At 39.5% G+C, this 13,943-nt stretch overlaps 1 protein-coding gene across 1 annotated transcript; it reads right to left on the minus strand.

Moving 5' to 3' along the window:
• Window positions 1-7,708: 7,708 nt before the first annotated feature.
• LOC127802329 (uncharacterized) lies at window positions 7,709-10,883 on the minus strand. Its single transcript, XM_052338074.1, has 4 exons — window positions 9,389-10,883; window positions 8,889-9,179; window positions 8,322-8,702; window positions 7,709-8,128 (listed from the first exon to the last, which is right to left on the minus strand). The coding sequence occupies exons 1-4, from the start codon at window positions 10,803-10,805 to the stop codon at window positions 7,944-7,946; spliced, it is 2,274 nt and encodes a 757-aa protein (XP_052194034.1). The 5' UTR covers window positions 10,806-10,883; the 3' UTR covers window positions 7,709-7,943.
• Window positions 10,884-13,943: the final 3,060 nt, after the last annotated feature.

Here is a 13,943-nt window from a genome sequence, read left to right on the forward strand (position 1 = left end):
GACAGAAGAAAAATATCAGTATATAGTTGTAGTAAAGTTTACAACTACAAAAGTTAATATTCTTTATTTAAATCCAAGTTCCAATTACATTCAATTCTTAACTCTCACTGATATCTCACAAGTGATTTGCACACTTTGAATAACAATCTAATTATCCTATTTATAGACTAGTTTTGTTGTTCGTCAAGACTAAAGTTTTCTTACTTAACAACAATTAATAATTGACTATGAAATAGGATTACAAATTAAACAAAAAACTAATATTATAAATAAGAAATAATCTTTAAGCTAATTTGGATTTCTTGCTGACAATCCTAACAAACCACCATCTCAGAGAGAATTCCTAAAAACACGCGTCCATTTTCCAACGACAATCATAACTTTCTATTATTGTTAATCGTCATGATCTTTATCACCAAGATCACTGTATTCCACCATAAAAAGGTACAACCACTTAAGCATATATCACCTAAGATTTTCATGGCACAATGTCAAAAAACACCTTGTTAAAGAACTATAATGCAGCCCCATACTTGGTTTCCTTAGGAACTCTTTAGCCATCGACATCCTTTTCACCACACACCTTGCATCACTACCAAGCCAATGCCCATGTGCAAACTTTGTGGACTAGCTAGAAGTATTACATCCTCTTTCATGGCAACTTTGGTGGTTTAGTGGCATGCCATGAGGATGTATCCATATCTTTAGAGAATATCTTCATCTCTGACGTAGCGGAAGCCTTCTAATAACCCGTTGATTCACTCATGAATACCGGATTATAGGACTCAATCAATAACTTGTTGATTCCTAAAGAATACCGAATATATTGAAGAGAATTGAGAGAAAATTTCAACAAAAATTTTATTCAAAATTTATCAATCGCCCCAAAACCTCCTATAACAAAGAATTTATTAGGCTATAATTTGGAAAATATTCAAAAACCCTAAATCTCGAATCTTACCAAAAAAAAAAAAGCAAGATTGAGATTTTATTACAGAATTAAAAATCAGTATGAAATAAGGAAAATCCCTCAAAACGGCATGTAAAAATTCACTCTCTAATGAAAGTTATTAGGAAATTAATTATTTTCAAAAATAAAAAATTTGCTAATTTTGAGGCCCAAACGAAGAAATTTACCCAAAAAAACATAGGCCTCATAAGCAAATTAAGCTGATGACTCGAAATCATTAACCCGATTTCCTTAAAGTTAGCCTTTAAAATCGTCCAAATCACACTTGTCACAAAATGCTAAGGCCATTTCATCCACATCAATCTCCCACAAAGCTGAGAGATGAACTTCTAGCGTCACAATCTTTAGAGCCATTTTCCAAACTTGCTCTACCAGATTTTTCAGAGCCTTCAAGAGTTGATTTTCCTTTTAACACCTTGTATAACCCGTATTGAATCAAGATATCCTTGACTTGTATTTGTCACAAGTCAAAATTGATCTTCCCATCAAACTTCAACATGCTTGATCTATCTTTTGCGTATAAGGTGACTGATAATCAAAGTTCTGATACCGCTTGTTGAAAAAAAAAAGATGAGAAAATAAAACAAAAGATCAAATCACACTCAAACATAAGAGATTTTTATGCGAAAAACTCTAAAAGGGAAAAACCACGACCATTACGACGATAGAGGAAAAATATCACTACATAAAAAATGTTACAACTACAAAATTCAATATTCTCTCTTTAAACTCAAGTCTCAATTACACATAATTTCTAACTCTCACTGACCTCTCACAAGTGATTTACACACCTTGAATAACAACCCAATCATCCTATTTATAGACTAGTTTTTTTGTTCGTCAAGTATAAGGTTTTCTTACCTAATAACAATTAATAATTGACTATAAAATAGAATTACAAACTAAATAAAAAATTAATATTAAGAATAAAAAATAATCTTTAAAACTAGTTCGGATTCTTGGCTGAAAATCCTAACAGAGTGAATGCGGGTGCTTTAGATTTAAACCATTAGCAATTGTATAAAATGACTTCCAATATTAAATACTTTATAAGAAATAATTTTTAGAATATTTTAAAGAAAGTAAAAGCTGCATCGTGTCAACAATTGTATAAAATGCTTTCCTACATCAATAATTGTGTACAATTGGTTTCCAACAATAATTTATTTATTAATAACTTATTGAATATTCTGCACCAAAAGTCAACAATATTGTATAAAATGACTTAATCCCAATACTAATTATCTTTGAGCAATAATTTTGAGAATATTTTACAGAGAATTAATTAATGCATCAAATGTCAAACAATTCTATAAAATGACTTCCAACATTAATTAATTTATTTTTGTAAGTATTTTGAAGATAATGAAAACTGCACCAAATTAAAAGTCAACAATTATATAGAATGACTTCCGGGGCATTAAATAGTTCGTAGTAATTTGAGAATATTTTGAAGACAATTAAAATAAAAAGACAACAACATGCAACTCCTACATAAAAAATGTCTACCAATTACTTTGGTTTAGACTTTAGAGATGCAATAATATTCTTATCCCCCTTTAGGCTGAGCGTTAATGTTACATATACATGCTACTCGTAGCGTTGTTTTATGAGAAAAGTAATTTGAAATTATACCAAAAATGATGTCATAATGCTAGTATTAGAAATAGAAGCTCATTAATTAAATCATTTCTATGATTTTGTGTTGTTTTTTATTTTTTATTATTTTTGAGCAAAACAAAGCCATAGTTTAAGCTTATTTGGTATTCAGTTTAAATAGAGATTGGGATAAAGTTAATAATAAAATAATAATGGAATGAAATAATATTATTTTAATTTTTGATAAATGAAATATATTACTTGAGTTATAATAACAAAAAAAAATAAAGCTCCAGTCAGCATGGTTGGAGCTGTCGAAAGTTGAACAATAGGATCCAGCAAACGGAGAAAATTAAAGAAAGGAGCAAGAGCTGAAAAAAATGAAATCTGGAGGTGTTGGTGTTGTCAATTAAGGGATTGGTTTGGTTCGTGAGATGGGATAATAAATGGGATATATATTTAATAATCACTCATGCAGAAAGAAATATAAGATATTTTGTAACAATCCTCTTTTGGTTATTTTTGCATTATCCTAGATCTATCTTTACACTAACCAAACAAAAAATGAAATTAAATATTTAAAATTTAAGACTAAAAATCTCAAAAATAAATGATTAGTTTTTAATATCCTGCATTATCTGTCCACGAACGTGTTGCAGCTGGTCAAAGAAGATGGCTGGCTTGCGATGGTTGAGCAAGGTTCAATCATGACTGGTTTGGTTGAGCTTCAGCCGCGGTAGCTTTCCAGAAGTTAGAGAAATTCTAGTGTGATAGCTATGCAAGTGACAGTTAGAGTTCGGCGAGAGTGAATCCTACCGATCAGTGGCGATCTGGACAGCATCTTGGCAAGCTTGGAATGATCAAAGTTCGGCAACAGTGGAGGTGGTCGATGGCGGTCGGCGTTGGCGATGGTTCAATCAAAAAGATGAGTTGAGTATAGAAGAGAAAATAGAAAAGAGAAAGGTGAGAAAAGAACACATTTACTGTGGAAACAGAAAATGAAGGTTTATAAATAAATTTTTACCGGCTCACGTCATATATATAAATTTATAATAATTTAATTTTATATATGTAACACCTCGCTTTCCTAGGGCGTTAATTAACGTAAGATTCCGGAGATATATTTTTTTCTTCCAACAGAAACTCAACACAAAAATCATTCCCCCGAAAATCTTGTTGCACATTTTCAGTATATCAACTTAGAATCTATGGTGCCATGGAAAAAAGAGGGATAAAAAATGAATAAAAATAAAAGCAAAGGGAGGAGGATGGCCGGCCAGCTAATAAGTGCCGCAAGGCTGGCAGCCTTGCGGCCAGCCAATGAGCGGCCGCAAGGCATCAGCCTTGTGGCCAGCCTCCTGTGGGGCAGCAAGGCAACAGCCTTGCGGCCAGCCAATAAGCTGCCGCAAGGTTGAGCCTTGCGACCAGCATCTGTGGGGCCGCAAGGCATCAGCTTTGCTTGAGCCTTGCAGCCATTTGTTGGCTGGTCGTGAGGGCTAGCCCCTCGGTACCCTGTCACAAGTTGCCCCGCAGCAGGTTCGTGTTGATCCTCCTTATTCGTTGAAATTGTCTCCATTCGGCAACCACCACGTGTCGACACCAGACACCCTTGAGAATCGTGCCCTATAAATACCCAGCTATAGGACATTAATGGGGACGGCCCAACTTCGGTAAATCTTGTCACTTTAAATACACTTTTACTATTTTCGTGAATACTCATTGGGATCTGAGACTGACTTTGGCATCGGAGGGTCTTAGCCGGAGAAGATTCTCACGAGCCCTCTAACCCATTTTTTGAGCATCAACAGGGTCAAATCCTTGTGGCGAACCTAGCGGCGAAGGCAAAGTCTTGCGGCAAACCTAGCGGCGAAGGCAAAGTCTTGCGCCGAACCTAGCGGCAAAGGCAAAGTCTTGCGGCGAACCTAGCGGCGAAGGCAAAGTCTTGTGGCTAAATTTGTGGCGAAGCTTGTGGCAAGACCTTGTGGAAAGAGATAGCGGCGAGAGTTAGTGGAAAGAGCTAGTGGCAAGACCTTGTGGCAAGAGTTAGTGGCGAGAACTAATGGCAAGACCTTGTGGCAAGAACTAGTGGCAAGAGCTAGCGGCGAAACCTTATGGCGAAACTAGTGGCAAAAGTTTGTGGCAAGAGCTAGTGGCGAATCCTTACGACGAGCATTCCTAGCCTTGAGGCAACATCTTTTACGGCAACCTAACCTCACCCGACAACAAGCTCGAGTGGACCCCACATCACAAATTTTAATTGTTGTATTTTGGCAACAACAGAATCGTTAATAAACTAAGACGAGTAAATCACCTCAAATGTGGAAGTTAAATCTAAACCTCAATAGAACATAACCAGAACCACTTTATTCATAACATAAAGTCGAACCAACGTTTTACATGATGTCGTCAAAAGGTAAAACATAACTGAAAGCGACATACAATAAACTATCTACCAGTTGTCGTCATTCCTCGGCAATCTTTTTTTCTTTCGCACCGCTACCTTCATCTGGAACGTTTGAATATTATAGGGACAAAGTCCATATTAGATGATGAATCATCTAAGTGAAAGTTCAAAACATGTTTTCATGAATATATGCAAAACATGAACAAACTAGCACAGCCCGGCAAGACCTAGCCCAAGAGATCAATCCCTCACAAAGTTTAACCCTACCACAGGGAAAGAGCAATCTCTTTAAAGGCCACGCCACCACACCGACACATCGACACAACACGATTTTATCTTAAGAAGGGCAAGGTTAACGCATCTCCCAAACATCTCGGAAACAATCGTTATCATTCCCGGCCTAGAAGGGTTATATCAACGCAAGAACCCGGCTCACCACAATTACATTAGGGATTACGTTCCCACTTAAAAGCATTCAGGAACCACTACCCAATCCCAACTCAAATCCCATATGGACCACCTAGTCATCTTAATGCAACTTCCCTTACCATACGACCTGGCATGGAAACCTAGGCGGCTATCCCGGCATGCATAACAGCATAAGATACCCCTATATATTATTTTGACGACACCATTAAGGAATTATGGCTACACTATTCAGACAACATTCCAGTCTGACATTCCATATGAACAACACAAAACACATGGCAATGTCACATATCATAACTCAATGCATCATATAAACAACATTTTATAAAATGCAATGCACAAGTACAAAACGTTTAGGGACAAACCTCCATCATGAAACCAACCGTCACCAGTTACCATTTGCATGCAATAAAATCATTTTACATAAAATCTCAACACGTTTAAGTAACACAAACACCAAGTTTTAGGGTAGAAGCACCCACAGTAAATCAAGTTTTGAGGAAGAACCACTCACAAGTCAAACCAAGTTTTTCAGTAGAACACTCACAAGTCAAAACCAAGATTTGGGATAGAACCACTCACAAGTCAAACCAAGTTTTTCGGTAGAACACTCACTTTGAACGTATTCGGAATGCCTCGATCCTCGTGCATGACCTCAATTTGCGTGCCACACCTCAAACACTCGTACTTATACCCAACCTCGAACCATGACACTCCCTAAACACCATATTTAATTAAAAGAGTATCAAAATCTATTTTCTTTAATTTTTCATAATTTCGTCTATTTTTCTCCTAATTTTTACCTCAATAATTTCAAAATAATTATTTTCTTAAACATTTTTCCAAATTTTTCAACATGATAATTCCTAAAATAATTTAAGAAAAATACTAAAGCAAGGTTCCAAAAATACCCCTATCCCACACGCCATGCACATGTCTGCGCGTGCAGCCACGCGCCCATCTTCTTCCTCGCTTCTGCCCGCCGATGACTGCTTTGATGGTTGATCTGATCCCACCCTCTTGAAGCCCTCACTCAGTTGATCACGTTGACACCACTTGCCAGCTGAAAGGTCACCGAAAAAACTTCCAAAAAGCAAGTTGTAGGTCGGCTCTAGGCGGTTCGCCTCGTCCTTCCGGCTAAGCTCCAAAATAGCTTTAAACGCACACTAAATGCTCCCAAATGCTCTAGAATCGATGCCTACACACCAAGGAGCAAAATCCCTCTATTGGTTTCCCTCGATTCGTCCTCAAATTCAACAAATTTGATGCGAAATTCTTGAAACTTTTGGCCCCATTTTATAGCCAAAATCTGGCCACATCTCGACTAATCAACGGCCAAGGCTTGGCCCCCAAGCATTCTAGCGCCGTATACGACCTTCCCCACCCTTCCCTCGGCCGTCCCATCATCGAAAATGGCAGCCACGTGCAATAGCAGTGCAGCGTCCGATTTCCTTATTGCGTTCACATTGCAAAGTTTGTTTAATTGCACTTCAGCCCCTAGTTTCTTCCAATCTCAATTTACCCCTTTCTGTGAGGCCCCTGATCTTTCCAATACTACCATTAAGGCCCACAAGTTTTGTACTCTTCATTCCACCTTCAAAATTCTCGAAAAACTATCATGTTGACCTCTCTCGGATAAAATTAAAAAATTACACTTAGGCCCGGTTGATCGATTTGACCCTACGTCCATTCGTTTCAACTCGAAATCTCTCAAGGGTTGTTCTATATATAAAATATTGGTCCTCAAGACACTCCGTTGACTTTTTGGAAGTTTCCTACGTCGATTCGATTTTTCAGCCCAATCAACAGTTATACCGAAAACCGTTCCCAATCCAATTTCTTTTGACACCTAAAATTATGCATCGAATCACTCGTTGATACTATTCTATTTTCCTTAAGTATCTAAGGTCTAGGGTACTCCCTTTGGTCGATTCGATTGCTTAAAACTGTGATAGTGTACTCTATAGCCTTATTTTTTCAAAAATTCTATTTATACCCTTCATAAAATCCCGTTTATAACCTCAAGAATTTCATGTATTGTGTGATGGGCGAAAGTCTTTTGGCTTTAAGACATCAGATTATTGGTTCTTCGAAACTAAACCAATCACATATTACCATGTGTTCATGGTAATATAAGTTTATTCTTATTACAAACATAGAATAATAAGTGATTAGTTTGAAGAATTACTGATATAGTATATATCTTGGAGATTAAAAAAAAAAAGTTCGTGTGTTGTAGATGATAAAGGGGTGTTTGTTAGTTTACTTTATTTTCGTTTTAACAAAGTATTACCACTTATTATCCAAAAAACAAAAAGATTTGTACCTATTTCAACTGAAGAAAGGATCCCAAAATATTTGGGTTATTTGAATTCACAAAGTCGCAACAAACTTGAGAAAACAACACCACCACCGGAAATAACAGCAACGACAACAACACGAACAACAAGAAGCATGACAACTGAGGCAAGACACTGAGGCACCACAAAAGATTTTCATACGGAGCTCGACTGCGTCAATCGAGCTTGGTCGTTAATTTCCCTAAGAGATCCGTCGTATAATTCTTTTTGTAACGAATTTACGGGATGCTGTTTTAGTGTCACCAGATGCATGGGATATGGTTTTAGTGGCAACAGATCCCTGTTGAAGCATTTTGATAACTTGAGGATTGACTGAATCATCCGAGGCTTCTTCTTCTTCTTCTTCTTCTTCTTCTTCTTCTTCCACTGAGTCATGTTCAACAATAGCACAAGCCAAGTTAGTACCATAATCACATTTTTCACAATAATTATATTACCCTACAGTATTAATAACCTACATTCAAATATATTATAGTTAAAATAGAACGCCTTCCTATCACCTTATCATTTCTTGTATGGAGAGGGGTAGAAGAGATTAAGCGGGTTTGGCGATCTTTACCTTTGAAGACATTAACATCGCGCTGAGTGTGGTAGTCATGACTCAACTGCTCCACATTTGTTGTTGGATTAGGATTAGCTTTCAGTAGAGATTGATTGTTTCCTGGAGAGATCTGTCGCATAATTCTTTTTGTAACGAATTTGCGGGGTGTAATTTTAGTGTCAACAGAGTCATGGGATATGGTTTCAACGGCAATAGATCCTTGTTTAAGTTTAAACATTTTGATCACTTGGGGATCGACTAAATTAGCCAAGGCTTCTACTGAATGTTCTCCAGACTCTTTTTCTTCTTCTTCTTCTTCTTCTTCTTCTTCTTCTTCTTCTTCTTCTTCTTCTTCTTCCTGTTCTTCTTTTGTGCCTTCTTTTGATTCTTCCTCTGGGTCTTTTTCAACAATAACACAAGTTAATACCATAATCACATTTTTCACAATGGTATACCCAACAAAGTTAATCAACTCTATTTTTTAATATATTGCAGCAAAAATGGAACTCATCTCTATATAGCCTTTTCATTTCCTGTACGGAGAGGAGCAGAAGAGATTAATTAAGCAGGAATTCATGATCTTACCTTTCGATAAAATATAAGGGCGCAGGCGAATGAAGTGCTTCACATTTTGCAGCTGTGCTTGATTTTCACTAGATTCTGGCACATTTTCTATTACATTAGAGTCAGATTTGAGCTGAGATTGATCGTTCCATTGAGAGATCCGTCGCATAAATTTACTGGCAGCAGATCCCAGCTTAACTTGAGGCATTTTGGCTATTTGGGGCTTACTTGAGTTAACTGAGGTTTCTATGAAATGTTCTTCAGACATTCCTTCTTCATTTTCTGGTCCTTCTTCTGATTCTTCCTTTGAGCCTTTTTCAATAGTTGCACGAATCAAGTCAGTACCATAATCACATTTTTCACATTAATATACCCAATATTATAATAATGTCTATCAACTATATTTTTACAACTTAAAAAAAAACCTCTCTCTGTTACCTTCTTATTTCTATTTAAGAATGGAATAGAAGAGATTAATTTTGCGATAAATATTAGTAGTATAATGTGTTTGTGATCTTTACCTTTCAACGCATTAACAAGGCGTATAGTGTGGTGGTGGATGAAGTCCTTCACATTTTGCGGCCGTGCTTGATTTTCGCTAGCTTCTGACACATTTTCTGTTGGATTAATATTAGACTCCAGCTGGGATTGATTTCCTAGAGAGAGTCGTCGTATATTTTTTTGGCCACCGGAATTACAACGTCCGATTTTAGTTTTAGTGGCAACATCTTTTGAGGCTTCTACTAAATGTTCTCCAGACTCTTCTTCTTCTTCTTCTTCTTCTTCTTCTTCTTCTTCTTCTTCTTCTTCTTCTTCTTCCTCCTCCTCCTCCTCCTTCTCCTCCTCCTCTGGCTCAACTAAGAGAAAACACGACTCGTGTAGGTGGACGCTGCACCTATAAGTCGAGCCAGAAAGCTTTTGGTTGCAAACTGAGCAAAGAACAGGATCCCCCTGCGGGACATTATAAGGCCGCAGAGTGTGGTGGACGAAGAGCTCCACATCTTGTGACAGTGCTTGATTTTCATCACCAGCTCGTGAAACCTTTGTTGTTCGATTAGGATCAGATTCCGGCCCGGATTGGCCGTCTTGTGGGGAGTAGTACTGTCCTGCAGGAGCATTGGCAGCCGTTTCAAGAACCGGATGATACTGATCATCAGTCTGTGGAAGTTCATTCGAAAGAGCAGCTGTATTGTTAGGAGAATTGGCAATAGATTCATCGCTTGCAGCATCAGATACTTGTCCAAACTGATCAACTGTTGGCCGGTTTTCCTGGTTAGTAGCTGGGTTTGGAAAATTCTCCGGGGGGGAAAATGTACCATCTGTAGATTCAGGACCGTACTGATCAGCAAAACTCGGTGACTGCTGGTTGCCCTGTTGAAACTCATTCCCAGTAGCATAATAATCACTTGGATTATTATGGAATTGTGAGTTGTCCCCATAATATTGATATCCTCCGGCTGGTGGGTAACCTGCAGGATAATCAGCTCCATAGCTTGGCGTACTGTTTTGGGGGTAATAGTTGTTATAATTACCTCCTCCATAGGATCCGGACGTGTTTTGGGGGTAATTATAATTGTAATTATAATAACCAGTGCCTCCAGTTCCAACAGGTGCCAAAGCGCAATGGATGTGGAGATCAAAGTCACAGTCGGAACAGCTATAGGAAAAGCCATGGCCTTCCTGGCGGCAGATCTCGCAGTAAAAGAAACGGCCTGGATAAGTGGGGTTGGGATGAAGATTGAGAGGGTGAGTGGTGTGGAAAGGGTGGTCAAAGTAGCGTTCTGCTTTGAAGCACTGTTCGTGAAGGTAGAAGTTGCATTCCCAGCACTTGTACACCGATCCATGGACGATGGGAAACTTGCAGCCCGAGCAATATTTTCCTTCCGGCCATTGCTGAAAGCTCAGGGGGTGTTCGTGGGTGAAATGTTCCTCAGCCATCTCTCCTCGATCCCTCTTTCTTTCCTCTCTCCTTTTGTCTCTTTGGTGTATATATATGTGAATTAATGCGATGTTTGAGGCAATTAAAGGTAGCCCAGATTATATATAGAACGTTTGGCAGGAGATAGAGCCAGCTGAGGCTTAAAAAACCATTAATACTTGCATACAAAAATGCTTGTGAGTACACTTGGAATCGACTATTTTGTAGTAATAATATAATTTTGAGAGCAATTTGAAGACAACGGAAGGTACCTGAATAGAAAACATTCCCATAAAATGACTGCCCATATTGATTTGTTTCTAGCTAGTAATAATGGTGAGATTATTTTGTCAACAATTCTATAAAATGACTTCCTATAGTATTTAATTTATACAAATAATTTTTAAAATATGTTGTGTTACTAATGGAGAGAAATCACTTAAGATAACATACAATCACGGCCGAACCTTTCATGAGACCCATGAGGCAGCTGTCTCAGGGCTCATGGAAATTTCATAGAAACTTCGCTACTTAGGGGCTCATAAATAAAAAATATTCCCATTTGTAGGGGCCCATTTCCCAGCCCAACCCAACCACCTACCTTCTTCCCGTCTGCAAAGTTTCTCCCTCCCTCTCTTTCGCTCGCTGCCCTAGCCCTACCTCTCTCGCTCCGTCGTGCCTCACCCTCGCTCTTGCCTCTCGCTTCTCGCTGCTACTCCATCGCCGGTCGCTCACTGCCTCTCTCTCCTTTTGCTGAGCCGTCGCCCTTCGCCCTCGACCTCGCCCTCACCCTCTCGCTCTTGCCCTCGCTCTCTCGCCTCTCGCTGCTAGGTCGGCAGTCGCTCGTCCTCACCGGCTCGCCTCGCTCTCGTGGTCGGTGGCTCGCTGCTCAAGCATTGCCTTTCGCTGCTCTGCTCAGTCGCAAATGTAATAACCGAGAATAATTCGAGGACAAAAATGATATTTGGTAAAGGGCATAAATGGAATTTTGGAAAAAATAAGACTATAGGGTACACTAATACAGCTTTAGACGATCGAATTAGTCAGAGGGAGTACCCCAGACCCTAGATAGCCAAGGAAAATGGTATGGTAACGACAAGTGATTTAAATTATGATTTTTAGTGATAAAAGAAATGAGATCGGGAACAGTTTTCGGTACAACGAAAATACAGCTGTCAATTATGTCGTATTACCGAATTGTCATAGACGATGTCCGAAAAATCAACGGAGTGTGTCTAGGACTAATATTTAATGTATAGAACAACTCTTAAGTGGTTTCAGGTTGAATCGAGTGGATTTGAGATCAAAACGATCAATCGGGTCTAAGTGTAATTTTCTGAATTTGCTCGAGGGAGGTCAAAACGGTAATTTTTTAGAAGTTTCAAGGGAGAGATGAGAAGTACCAATCTTGAGGGTTTTAGTGATGGTGCTAGAAAGATCAGGGGCTTGAGGATAAGGGCCAAAATGCAAAAGAGAAATTCCAAGGGGCTAAACTGTAATTTTCAAAAAGTTGCACATGCATGGCCGATTTGGCCGTGGATTTGGCTGGAAAATCCGGCCATTTGACAGCCTAGGGTCGTCAGAGAGTGGCCTAGGGTGGTCTAGGAGGCACAGGGAAGAAGTTTTGGCCGGAGATCGGCCAAGTAGGGGATCATTTTTGCCTATAAATACCGAGGGCTTTCGGCCGAATTTGAAGCACAAATCGACCTCGATTTTGGATGATTTTGGGAGCTCTGTAGAGGGCTTTTGGTCTCTAGGCATCAAGGATCGTTTTGGGAGTGTTTTGAAGCATTTTGGTGAGCTTTTGAGGGTTGTTCGAGTTCGGCCAAGGGTTAGAGGCGGACCGCCACCGCCGACCTGTAACCTGCCATTTGGAGGCCTTTCCGGTGTCCTTTCGGCTTGAAACCGGTGGGGCTAGGATCGATTCTTCAAGGGCTTTCAGACGGTACCGGTTTTGTGGCCATCGGAGCAACCGCCGGCGACCGGCTCGAGGTTGAAGACGATGGCGTGTGACTGCCACGCGCCAGCCTTTGCTTCTAGCCCACTTGCCCGCGCGTGGAGGCGCGTGCCACATAGGTAATTTCTAATTTTTTTTTCAAAATTCTTAGAAAATTATTTTATGAATTATTATGTAAAAATATTTGAGAAAATAGTTGTGTAGATATTTATTTTGAATCATTAGAGAAGAAAAATAGGAGAAAATAAGAAAATGTGAGAAAATTAAGGAGAAAATTATATTTTAATAATTATTGGGTGATTAGGGTACCTTGCGGCTTGAGGTGAAGTGACTCGTGCAAAGTGAGAAGAGGGCACACAAATCGAGGTAAACCGCGCTTATCAATTTGAAATTTCATCTAAAGGTGGGTGGTTCTACCCGAAAAGACTTATAGTAGCATGTGAATGGCTTACTGTGAGTGTTCATCCCTATGGCTTGGTTTACTATGATGGTTTGTCCAAACGGTTATTTACACATGCATTGAATTTCGTACGATTGCATACATCGAACTGTTGATTTTAAGTTATGCATGTTATGATTTTTCGGCATTGGCATGTTGCGTTGTCCATGTGGGACGTGGGTTGTTAACCTGTGACGTAGCTCTCGAGTGTCAGCACTCGGAATGCGTGCCAAAGGTTAATGCTATGTGACCCACTTGGGACAGGTCTGAGACGGACTTCACCCTACGGTACTCAAGTGGCGGGGCTGAGAGTGGACACCACCCCAGGTTCCTTTGAGCAATAGCATTAAGGCCGAGGTGTCGTTGATTCCGGGGATAGTGCTGATGTGACATTCTTGGGTTAGGGTTGTATTGGGTTTTGAAATGCTTTTGAGTATGAGCGTAAAGTCTAACAATGACAATGGGGTGATTCCCGAGTTCATATGTCGAGGTTGTCCCTCTTAAGCAGGATTGTTTTGCCAATGGGCCGAAGTGGTCGTGTCGCCTTTAGAGAGATTGCATTTTCCCCGGTTAGGGTTAAGTTGTAAGCACCCCCGCCCGGATATCCCCAGCCGCCAGGACTACCCGAACGGGAGCGCCTACGGAAGGAGAAAAATAATGAAACACGAGACAAAGACCACCCCGGCATGCATAGACGAAAATAAGAACAGCGGAAGCAAAGCTCAAGACATGCATGCACTATGGGTATCCCGCTAACACAGC

Source organism: Diospyros lotus, chromosome 5 (assembly GCF_014633365.1).
Source record: "Diospyros lotus cultivar Yz01 chromosome 5, ASM1463336v1, whole genome shotgun sequence".
Lineage (NCBI taxonomy): Eukaryota > Viridiplantae > Streptophyta > Magnoliopsida > Ericales > Ebenaceae > Diospyros > Diospyros lotus.

Coding starts and splice junctions, on each gene's coding strand:
- LOC127802329 (XM_052338074.1), bottom strand. CDS start 10,805: ATGGCTGAGGAACATTTCACCCACGAACACCCCCTGAGCTTTCAGCAA. Junction 9,180..9,388: donor CCTTGTTAATGCGTTGAAAG/GTAAAGATCACA, acceptor CTATTGAAAAAG/GCTCAAAGGAAGAATCAGAA. Junction 8,129..8,321: donor CGATGTTAATGTCTTCAAAG/GTAAAGATCGCC, acceptor AACATGACTCAG/TGGAAGAAGAAGAAGAAGAA.